Source organism: Trachymyrmex septentrionalis, unplaced genomic scaffold, assembly GCF_001594115.1.
Source record: "Trachymyrmex septentrionalis isolate Tsep2-gDNA-1 unplaced genomic scaffold, Tsep1.0 scaffold71, whole genome shotgun sequence".
In the NCBI taxonomy this organism is placed as follows: domain Eukaryota; kingdom Metazoa; phylum Arthropoda; class Insecta; order Hymenoptera; family Formicidae; genus Trachymyrmex; species Trachymyrmex septentrionalis.
The window spans coordinates 1,277,696-1,290,442 of NW_017305895.1; the positions used below are offsets into that span (position 1 = coordinate 1,277,696).

Consider the following 12,747-nt stretch of genomic DNA (forward strand, 5'->3'; position numbering starts at 1 on the left):
TCTCGTTTACTACTTGACTGTTTGTTGTATCATCTACGTCTTCTCGATCCTTCCGTCTTGTACCCTCTCTTTTCCCTCCGATCCTTCCGCGTCCCATGACCCCGATGGACGACCGTAAACCGCCTGTGTTTCCACGCACTATCTTGTGAAACGCTTTTGATCGCTAGACGGTGTGCACGATCCTGTGAAAACGAGCGCACGTAATTGGGCGTCCCTTCTCTGTCGCTTTGTTGCAAATTGCACACTGTATATCAACCACGTACCCGAGGTGTGCATCGCTACCTTAGACATAAAGACGCAGAAGGAAAATGGATACAGACCACACGTGCGAGCGCTAACGGAATAACAATTAGGTGCAATGTATATGAAAGTAGAGAGCTCGCTTATCTTCCCCTACCGCTGCTCTGCAAACTGATTTTCACCTTGTAACCACCCTCGCCAGCCGCGCGTCTTACCCACCGCTGTCCGCTCTGTCGCTGCCCATTCCTCGCTCTCTATCGCTGCTTCTCGGCCGAGAAAGTGCACTTTTATCTGTGTAATATCGCTGGCTATCAATGTGCTTGAAAATTCGGGAAAAAAAAAAGAAAAACGAAGACATAACAGAGGAGCGAAGGCACTTCGCTTTCTCGCTTCGTGTGGCTTGGCTTGCGCGAGACTTAACGTTTGGCAGCTGCGTTTTGTTCGTCGTCCCTCATTACGCTCATGATCACTCAAATTCGTCTCGGCCGAAATGCGAGGAACTCTTTCACCCTCACGACAAACATTTATCTTCCGTAAACCCCGTACCTCGTCTCGGTTGTTCTCTGTTGTGCCTTTAGTTTGCAGTACTCACTTTTGTTCCGGTGTCATTTTAGAGCGTTTGTTGTTGCCACTTACAAATCGCCATCCGTTAATTAGTGCGCTGACTCATTGATCGTTGATTGTTCATTAATCATATCGTGGAGACATAACAGAATCAAGCTTTCATCTTTACTAGACCTGTGACTGTCTCGTAGAAGAGAAGGTTGATGTTGAGTTACAGTGTATCATTTACTCTGTGTTTCCTTCTTTCTTCTTTCTTTTCTTTTTATTCTTGTTAATTTTTGAAACCACGCCACGCACGTACATATACGTCGCATCTCTCATTAGACATCGACAATATATGTATGCGTGCGCGTGTGTACCGTGTACTCCACGTGTACACGATCTTTTTTAATTGTAGACCAGGTAATGTATTGAGCTATATGTGGTCTAGCCCGTAAGTTTCCTATGTTTTCTTACTTGTTTCCCGTAGGCGCAGAAACAGTTACCATTGATCATCATCCATGGAGTATATATCATAACACCCGATAGATACTAGCCAGTATCCCTAATATATTTTACCGTATTTAGATAACCAGATCTCCGCCCTTCATCGAAATCCTACGGCGATTGGGCATCGATGCATCTCTCGTCGCCTTTTACATTGTTGCATCTATTAATAGCCATGTCTACGATAATTGTAAATGCGACTCTTTTACAACTAGGTTTCCGGCGTAATCGCACAAGTGATGAAGCTATGCAAGCCAACTTGATACAATTAATTAAATTTTTCTTATGAATATTTTATTATTGAAGTATAAAAAGAAATTCTGATTATTTAATTTAAAGTAGCCTAATTGTTAAAAAACAACATATTATAAATGTAACTTGAATTACATATTTTTCGCTTATAAGATTTATAAGCATTTATTGCTGCAATTTTATCATGACAAAATAAAGACAACATTGTATGGAATTTTTCCAAAATGCATGAAACTAAGTTATCTTCAACAAGATAACACATTTGAGCTTATTATACGTCATTTTATGTCATTACTGTCGGTACTGCAATGGCTCTATCATTTCTGCGGTTTAAGTGCAAGAATAATTACCTAACTGTTATACAGGGGGACAGGTCCCACTGCCGTACGATTTCAAGATCATTATACCGCGATTGCCCAAGAACCTCGTAAACAGCTTCACCTATTCCTCGCTTTACTGTCGCTTAGATTTATTAATAAATTAACCGGCACAAATTTTTCATCTGAGATGAGTGCAAGAATTTTCTTTTCGCGAGAGTATCAAACTTCCGTAAGTTATAAGAGCACGAAAGTGTATCGAGTATGATAGATATGGTGAGCGATAAAAAGAGAAAGCTTGAAGATCTTAACTACTTGCGGGTGTTTGGGCAAGCGCGTTTAACTTCGGAAACTTCAGTTTGTCGCCGCATAACGGGTTCGGGAGAATTTTCTTCGCACATGCCCCGTCGACGGCGCAATATTCTGTGTCGGAAATTCATTTGCGCCACCGACGGAGTATCCGAACGGAATCTCTCAAACATCAGAGACCAAATACGGTGCATGACACAGTCATTATTGCAGCGCGCGTATCGCGTATTTCGTTGCGAGTACCGCACGCATACGAGTGCGGAAGCAGATATATATGTCATCGCCACATATGTACATACATTATGTACATACATGAACATGAGTCGCACTTCATGATACCTTCAATGATCCTTAGATAATTCTATCCTTATTTCTCGGTTAATAGGAGGACGCTGAGACTACCCGACTCCACCAACCCTTCGAGTATTATCAATCGTTTTTTGCCGATCCTTATAACAAATAAAATCAAATTAACTTCTGAATAAATTTTTGTTTACGTATAAAAATCTCTTATAAAAATTCGTACGTATATAAAAATAAACGTCAAAATATACCTGATTTCAGAAATTTGGATTTATCATTATCATTAACGAATGGGGATGCTGGATTTTGGATACAAAATTATCGACATTACAGTCGTATAAAAATTTCCAAATTGTCTGGACAAAATAAAAAATCTTTTTTTAGGATTAAAATAGACGCAAAATTAAAAGGTGCAGTGGACTTTATATTAAAATTGAAAAAAAGTTAAGTTTTAACTTTTTTCGATTTTAGTATAAAGTCCGTTGCACCACCTCCTAATTTTTGCGTTTAATTAATTCAGAGATTTTTATTAATGTCGATAATGTGGTCTCTCCAGCATCTCCAAGACTGTATATTGTACATATCTCTGTTAATATTCCACTTCAATGCACAATTACCAGGAAAAGAAAAAACAAATTACTTAATTGTGCGTATTAATTATCGAGAAAACTGCAAGATGCAGTTCTCCATGAAAGATAATCATCAAAATAAGATATGGATCGGAATCTCGAAGGGGTTTAACTCGCTAAATTAGCCATGTCGGTACGTTCTCCGCGTGTTCTCCAGCTTTTTATTTTATGGACGGATTCCCATATCGTACTTATTGCGCACGTTGGAGCCGAACAATTTGTAATTCACGTTTGGAACCGAACGGACTATATCGACGTCATGATAGAGCGTCGATTGATTTTGGCTCTTTTTTTTTCCTTTTTGTGTACGTCATATTATCATGAACATTTGGCGCATAAGCGGTTTGAGAATCTTGGCCCAACCAGTTGCAAATGATTGATATTTTTTGTTAGAGCATTCGTAGAATAACCAGTTATTTATCAACGTTTTAGGTTACATTGAATTGTTCTTTTGTGTGCCACGTGATGCGTATTTTCTAATGTAGCATGCTTTTCTTAACGGACGAAAAAAGAAAGAATCTCAAAAGTGTGAGAACGACGATGACAACATAGGAAAAGTGTGACACTCTCACTCAGACTATACAGTGTATTCCGAAATTTATGAATTAAAATACTACAGCAAGATGATTTTTAAGATATAAAAATTTAAATTATAGATTTAGCCAATTACGATTAAAGGTCCGTGTCCGTGAATCGCACATCAACATTGTTAATGATCTCGCATTTCATTCACAGACAAAAGATTGTGTGCGTATATAATGTCCATATAATACCGTTCGTTGCGTCTTAAATTAAATAACAAAATTTATTTTATTTTTTTCTCTCAAAAGTATACTGATTACAACTACTCGTTATTATTTACGTAATATTAATAATATATTACTTACTATTTACTTACGTGCATATCTCGTTGCATATTGATTTATAACTATGCGAATTTTAAAGTGAAATAATTTCGTTTGTCGTTACATTTCAATAATTTTGAACTAACTGATTAAACTTCGCTCAATTATAAATTATAAATTTAAATTTTTCTGGATATATTCAATTTTTTTTCCAACGTTGATATTTCTGTAATTTGTTGACTATTATGACAAGTTAAAAAAACATTAAGGCTTACTCTATTTGTGATGCAAAACACAAGATTAGTCATACAAAAATTTTAAAACAGTGAGGGCTTAAAAAAATATCGTAGATATGGCATACGCAAGTGAATATTTAATTTAAAAATATTGTAATTTTTTCACTAGTGTGCTTGATATAAAAAAGTACATTTTTTTCTTCTTATATTTATTGTGAAAGTGTTTTTACATACATATTTTTTGTTATATGAGTGAATTATATTTAAATTTCATTAATAAAATACTCATTTGTATTTCTAGGGATTAAAAATTAAGCCAATATAATCAAAAATTTAAAAAAATGTTAACGATTTTTTTATTAAACAAATATGGAACGTTTTAAGTATCTCTATATAATTGTTATTATAGTGAATATCAGTCAAACAATTAATTATTTTTATTGATTGACTTATTTACAAAAATAAGAATAATAAACGATGAAAATTAATATATGCAATACGAGATATCGTACAGCTAATAAAGACAAATAAATAATTAATAAATAATCAACTATCTAGAATTTAATTGTTTAATTAAACAAATTATTTACGCGCGCAATAACATTAATATATTGACGTAAAATAATTTTAAAAAATTTTTAATGAAATTTTCGATTAATTAAAGACTAAAGAGAATCAAAGGATACATAAAATAAAAAAAGATTAGAATTATTGTAATAAAATAATGGCTCGTATGTATGTCACTTAGCAATTATTTATATCTTATTTATATCTCCTATTGATATGATACACAAATTAGTAGTAGAGATATAATTCCGATAAATTATCAATTTATATTATTCGTAACATTTTTATTAACAACATCAACTAATTCGCAACAAACCTTATACGCAACACATATGGATGTTATGCACATAATCTTTTGTTTATTGTCTGTGTAACATGCGCAATTAATATTATCGACCAATGACTCATGAATAGATCGTTTAACTATAATTTATGATTGACTAGTTTTTAATCTTAATGTCCTAAAAACTATCGCAACTTATTCCTTTGACAACTTTTTGCTATAGCATTTTGATTCGCGAATTTTGAGACACTATTATATCTGCGCTAAGATCTGAATTTGAACATTGATTCATACTTATCCATTTTGTCTACAGTGAAGATTTTTTAACCAAATGTTCTGTTAAGTAGCAAGAAACTAGTTTAAAAATAATTTAAAATTTCGCAAAAAATCTTGAATTTCGATTTTAAACACGGTTTTATCTAAAAATTTGCTGTTTTTTTCTCATAAGCGCATAAATGACTAGTTAAAGAATAAAAATAGCTTTATTTTCTACAGAATTTGTACCAAAATATTCGTTGAATAATTATCAATAAACGATCGGATCTTAGTGGCGGATTCAATCACGTAGTTTACTCATTATTCCTAAATCTGAGCAAAAACAGTAATAGAACCAATTGTATTCGATGAATTATATATCTACCGCGTTTTTGTGCAACACTCGCTTACTTGCTGTACACTACGCAATCGGAGCTTTGGATAAACAAGAGAAGTTTTAAAAAAACCGTGTGAGAAACATTCCGACGCGCCCGATTCGGCACGAGAATAAAACTCTTAACATTGTTGTTGGCAGTTCCTGAATATGGCGTCGGTGTTCATGCGGATTTTTAACCTGATCTGTATGATGCTTCTGATCGGCCATTGGAGTGGCTGCCTGCAATTCCTGGTCCCTATGCTTCAAGGATTTCCCAGTAATTCATGGGTAGCCATTAACGAGTTACAAGTGAGTAATCAACGATATTACACTGAGAAAAAAGATTTTGTTAATTTAACAAACTACCAGTACTTGCAACGAATGATTTGTAGATACAGTGATAACAAATGTCGGTACTGAAAATACAAGATTTTTCTATCATGAAGACTGATGCTAGTCTGCTATTCTAATCAATTATTATTAGTAATAAAAGCAATCATGTATCTGCTGGATAGATTTTTATTTGCCATACTGATTATTTATAAAAGGTACAAACAACGACAAATACAAACGTGATTTGTCTTGTATAAATCATGTATTATTTGTTACATTGACGAATAATGAGAAATGATTCGCAATAATAATTGATCGATTCGTTTTCCTGTCAAATCATCACATTTGTTATCACTTTTCTAATAACATTTGTTATCACTGTTTTAATAACAAACTCATTTCTCTCAGTGTATTTCAATACACTGTTTACGATTTTAATAATCACTAAATGTATACAATTCCAGGATTGAAAAATAATCTGTTTAACATCGGTTTCACTTCACTAAATTCACTTTTATTCAATTTACTTTTATTACATTCTTACAATTCATTTCTTTTCTTTTAAAAATTATTTAATATATCGTTTTTTTTAATTGTTTAATGCCGTTTTTTCTAAAGCTCAACATTCATTCAACTTACTTTCATTATCCTCGTTACCATCAATTAATTTCTCTTCTTCTACAAATTATTTGATTTTAACCAATTTTTTAAATTATTTATAAACAAATGTGTTTTTTTTTCAATATATAAAAATAAGTAATAAACTGTACGCGATTAACGCGTAAAAGTTATTTGGCGGTTTAGCAATCATGAAGTGACTTTTCAAGGAGCAAGAAATCGGGCGAAGCTCCGCGCAAACGCTGTGCACTTTGTGCCAAAATTAGCGATCGATTTGCAAAATGTATTTCCGTGTTACAACCTGACGCCTACTTGCAGGACTCATTTTGGCTGGAACAATACTCGTGGGCCCTCTTCAAAGCCATGTCGCACATGCTGTGTATCGGGTACGGTAGGTTTCCGCCACAGTCCTTGACCGATATGTGGCTCACCATGCTCAGCATGATCAGCGGTGCGACGTGTTACGCTCTTTTCCTCGGACACGCGACGAATCTCATTCAATCTCTCGATTCCTCGAGAAGACAATACCGCGAGAAGGTAGATAACACATCTATAACAACGGCAATACGCGCGAGAGTAACTCGCTCGGAGTTTGCCGGAATTTAATTCCCCGTCTGACTTGTTCGTAGGTGAAACAAGTAGAGGAATACATGGCCTATCGAAAACTACCGAGAGAAATGAGGCAGAGGATCACGGAGTACTTCGAACATCGGTATCAAGGAAAGTTCTTCGATGAGGAACTGATCCTCGGGGAGCTGTCGGAAAAATTGAGAGAAGTACGATAGGATTCATATAAAACACTTTATTTAATTGAGACTAAAAATTTAATTGAGATTAAAAATAATATACGTATAATATTTTGATAATTGTGAAATTGAAAATCCAAGAAATCTCATCCTTTCTAATGATATTAAACTATTCGAGTTGCTTGCACTTTTTGCATTCAGAATCTTCGCTTTCTCTCTTTTCAACCCATGAATATATATTTATTTTATTTTATAGGCAAATTCTTTTGAGAATTCAAGCAACGTGAATAAATCTATTAATATTCAACACAGTATCGGTCTCTAGAAAAAAACTTATTTTGAGAAAATATTATTATATATCGAGAAAATATTTCAGGGAAAGCGGATAGAAAATCTAAGAAATCTTTCACATTCCTTCCAATTGATAATATTAATATTCAACATAGTCATCAATATCGATTTTTTAGAAGGCATCGAAAAGATTCACCATATTTAGATTAAAGAAAATGCAGATGTGTCTATTGAAATCGTGCCTCATTTTAGGATGTGATAAACTACAACTGCAGATCGCTGGTGGCGTCCGTGCCCTTTTTCGCCAACGCCGATTCGAATTTCGTCTCGGATGTCGTGACGAAACTCAGATACGAAGTCTTCCAGCCAGGTATCAAGTGTCATAAATGCGTTTGCTACTCGCTAAATAAAACGTCTGGGCGTAACACGAGGAGGAATCTTCTCGTGCGTCGCTCAGGAATCGTGCGTGATATTCAAGCGTGTAACGTACTTGTAGGTGATATCATCATTAAGGAGGGTACAATCGGTTCGAAAATGTACTTCATACAAGAAGGTATAGTCGATATCGTGATGGCAAACGGCGAAGTAGCGACCTCGTTATCGGACGGGTCTTACTTCGGCGAAATCTGTCTGTTGACAAACGCGAGAAGGGTGGCGTCGGTCCGAGCGGAGACCTACTGCAATCTCTTCAGCCTCTCGGTGGACCATTTCAACGCCGTATTGGACCAGTATCCCCTAATGCGCAGAACGATGGAGAGTGTTGCCGCCGAGAGGTATAAGCTTTGGTTAGGTTTGTTCTATCGAGTTGGTGTGCTAATAGATGTCAATCATCACTCCCACTCCCATCTACTTTATTTGAGCATTTCGTACTGTCCGACAAAACGGAGATCAGTCATTTGCTGCCTATGGAAATCATATCGCTCTCGCCTCACATACCGATTTTTGTATGTGTTTGTTAGAATTCGACGCTTGTTTTACACACACATACACACATATACGTCAATGAAATATTTATCGAAGGAAAAATTTAAAGAGATGTATTGTCGCTCATTGGCTATTTTATGAATTTTGAGCGAGATAATTGGGGAGTTGGGAAGAATTTGAGACAAATTTATGATAAAAGCGCACTAACTTATAACTGCGTTCTATAAAGCGCATGATGTGCATAATGTATCATTTTATTCTTGTTGTTTATCATATGTTAAACAAGGATAAAATTACACATCATGCGCATCATGCGTTTTACGGAATTCAGCTGATATTTATAATGAGTTGAGAGGGTTAAATCCGTTCGAAATATCTTTAATACAACGATATTTCGAATAACCGGAATTCGTTTTATATTCACATGCATGAAAGGGAAAATATCCGATATAGTGCATATTTCATGAAATCGGATATTACCCGAGTGAATAAATAACAATTGTAGTTCAACATCGTGACAAAAGTTTTACACTCTCGACACATTCATTACATGATAATGTTCTATTTATAATTTGGCATAACATATTTTACAAATTATTTGAAATATCATTTTTGTCACACGTCCACATATAAATCAATTTTATACAGACTTGATTATACAAAGAATTGTATTATAAATTATTTTCTCTCAGTGTTACGAGATTTCCGCTAAAATATTTACAAGCTATAAAAACACAATTGTTGTTAAAAATATTTTCAATAGCAATCATATGTTTATAGTTTGTAAATATTTTATTAATAATTAAAAATAAAAATAAAATAGCTACAAAAACTTCTTAAATAAATATTGATTATCGAGATTACTATTTTATTATTTACCCAACAAATAAAAGTCTAAAGCCTATAACGATCGAAACTTGATCTTAAACGCTTAAATAATTTTCATGTAAATTTATATACCACATATGTAGTCATTTAAAACAATTAATTCGGCGCGCAATTCAAAAGATTACTTATGGTGTAATAAATTCACATGAAAATTATTTAAGCATCTAAAATCCAGCTTCGATACAGGCTTTATACTCTTATTTGTTATGTATTCACATATACGGTCTTAATAGATCGTTTATTATTTTATTATTTGTTTCATATATTCGCGTATTATTCAAAATTCCATGATCAGTGTGACAAAAATAAGTGATTTTTTTATTAGTTTACTTCATTCGATTACCTTTAGCAGTGCAAGTAGTATCGAAACAAATAATAATGGCTGTTGAGTACAGATAAGCGGCGGGTGTTATAAAGTGCCACGAAAGGGACGAATCACTGTGCTGCTAAGTGGTTTAGAATTTGGTGTGAATAGTAGTCGGTTATGTCCCGTGCGACATTCCCTACGCTTAATCATACTTTCCTTGTAGGTTAAACAAAATTGGGAAGAATCCTAACCTGGTGGCTCATCGCGAGGAAGATCTTGGCAGCGAATCAAAAACGATAAACGCCGTAGTAAATGCGCTCGCGGAGCAGGCCGCGCATGCCAGCGCCAGTGAAGAATCAGTAAGTACACGAATAAATGGCATTTGTAAAATTTATAATTAAGCTATGAATACATGCCTTTTTTTATGGCATTTCTTCTCTCAACCAAAAGAAAAAATACATTATTATTCTCGACATATCTTAATCTTACCGATTGCAACTTATTCTTAATCTGGACGAATAGTATAAATAAAATAATGTTCTGCAATTTCTCGTATCTTTATAGAAATAAATAGATACATATGCGTGTCATCTTAATAAAATTTGTCATTTCAGGTACATAGTATGGAGCTCAGAACGCTGCCGGCTTGCCTCTTGCCCAGACCAAAGTCTGAGAACAATTTCGCGAGCCAAGAACTTACGAGGGAAGGACGGAGGATCTTTCACAAGAGCGACACTTTCCACAAAGATTCGTATCAATGACGACACTCGTTTTACTAGCATATGCAGAGATACTAACGGCTCCATGTTGGAAGAATGATAGAACTTATCTTATCGATAGGACAACTATGGTGGTTTTGTGCCCGGTGCTAGGGCGATCCTATAGCAGCGGTCTATACATAGATATCGGCCATGCCAGTAGTCCTTTAGCAATCGATTTATAGCGCCTTCTTATATTAATCTGACGGCATTTTCGTCCAGGACCGCAAAACCACCGAAATCAAGTCCTATACTCCAACTATGATACAGATTTCCGCGAACAAATAAAATAGTACAATAATGTATAAATACTATTAATGATATATAAAGTCTTCATGAAACATATATCGCAAAATAATTCCGTGATGGAAAGGAAAGGTTTGAAGAATAAAGGAAAAAAACTTTTACATTTTAGGCCCCTTTATCTTTCAAACTTGATTCGAACTCCTTTTATTTAGAAAATGATGATGAAGCAACTCCAAACAATCGCGAAATTTTAATCTTTTACGAACACAAGGAAGAAAAAAAAAGAAATATCTGTATCCTCGGTTGGAGAACATGGAGCCACGTTTTACGCCGTGTCTCTTCATTGAGAACAATCGCCGCGTCGCATCAGATGCAATATTAAAGATGGATGGACGCAGCGAAGAATGAAGATCTCAAAGACGACGAAGAGCAGGCCTAGAAGTTTATAGAGAATATGTAGCCCACATCGTGGGGAAAAAAATTAGGTATAATCCTAAGTAACAGTGTAACGAGCGTAATTCTCTGTGATTTTGCAAGTTGACGTTTCGCACTTTAGGAAAGAAGAAAAAAACCAATATAATCTACGTGAAGAATTAGATTGCTCTTTTTTTTTAAAGCAACAACTAACATAGAGAAATCGTCGTAAGACCAGAGTACTCCGATTAAGTTGACGCGATTTATCCTTAGCTTCGTACTGCATTAGAGCCGTGTAAATAAGTGAAAAATGTAATACTCCGTGCGGGGAAAGAGATACAAGAACAAAGGGGAAAAGGTTCACGTAAGATGGGTTAAAAATATCTTATCGGTGAAGGCTCTTTTTCTGATTTCAGATGCGAAATAAGTTTGCGTTCCATGACTCCGCTTGTTTGATAGATCCTCCTTTATTTTGCTACGTTTCAGTTCATTTTATATTATAATGACACTAAAGCCGCGAGTGATGATTACATGTTGCGACTCAATGTCGGATAGACCGTCCTGGTACAGAAATATGATCGGTAAGAAGGAAATTACGGTCGCGCGCGTTTAAGAATCCGCGGACGAATCCAGAAAAAGAGAGAGTTTGAAATGCGATTATAAGAATTAACCGGTTCTACAAATCCTACCGAGGGCCTGAAGGCTGTGTTTACTTGTTGAGAGTCCTTCGGGCCGCTGTGGTTACATGTCAATGAATGAATTATAAGCGTAATGCGAGCAAAGTATCTTTTTATGAAATGAAAACAAGAAAATACGCGATGTACTATAAAAAAGCTATAAATACTATGTAATAAATTATTATTATTGTTACGATTATTACTTGCAATGATTACTACACCACTACCGCATAATTAGGCGACTAAATAAATTACCAAAAAAATGATACAGTTATACACATATATGAAGTATTATGCATAGTGGTTAAAAATATCGTGTTGCAAGATAACCCTATAATGTTCAGCTCTACGTGCGAAATGGTTTGACACCAACTAAACCGATACTTACAAGCAGTTTATACATCATAATCCCCCCGGAGCTTGATCTATTGTATTCCGTTTTAAATAACGTTTTATAAATACCAATATCTTCGAGGCCAATTGAACCATACCGATCGATCTCGCTTTGCGTATTTTATAGACGCTAACCGAAATCAAACAGAATATTTCATTTCAAATACCTCCTAGCATTCGGCTAAAGAAGTTTTTAAAAGATAATTATAGTACTATTTAGTTTACACAAAACTATAAATCCTAATCTGTGCTCCTTACTTGTTAATCCCGAAGAGCACAAGTATATTTGTAGCATCATGTGTTACAACATAACGTTCCTAAATTTCTATAAAATTACAACAAAGCAAACATATTTTTATCAAATTCATTAAAAAGAAGACTATTTTTTTTCAGCACTTTACATATAAAATTAATGAAGTTAACACATTTCTTTTAAGTAGAGTATGTTAAATCGCGGCTGTGCTCTTTAGGATTAAAGGGACGTCCTTTC

At 34.8% G+C, this 12,747-nt stretch overlaps 1 protein-coding gene across 8 annotated transcripts in view; it reads left to right on the forward strand.

Annotated features, from left to right (window-relative positions):
- The window catches only part of LOC108753780 (potassium/sodium hyperpolarization-activated cyclic nucleotide-gated channel 2), a 73,259-nt gene extending 62,081 nt beyond the window's left edge, over positions 1-11,178 (forward strand). For 5 of the 8 annotated variants that reach the window (XM_018495674.1, XM_018495671.1, XM_018495672.1 and 2 more), the window contains 7 exons: positions 5,822-5,971; positions 6,932-7,150; positions 7,243-7,389; positions 7,903-8,020; positions 8,147-8,423; positions 9,993-10,128; positions 10,384-10,530. In XM_018495674.1, coding sequence (XP_018351176.1) covers positions 5,822-5,971; positions 6,932-7,150; positions 7,243-7,389; positions 7,903-8,020; positions 8,147-8,423; positions 9,993-10,128; positions 10,384-10,530 — 1,194 coding nt within the window. Of the gene's footprint in view, positions 1-5,821; positions 5,972-6,931; positions 7,151-7,242; positions 7,390-7,902; positions 8,021-8,146; positions 8,436-9,992; positions 10,129-10,383 lie in introns of all 8 variants that reach the window. The other 3 variants (XM_018495670.1, XM_018495675.1, XM_018495677.1) reach the window with 3 other exon arrangements.
- Positions 11,179-12,747: the final 1,569 nt, after the last annotated feature.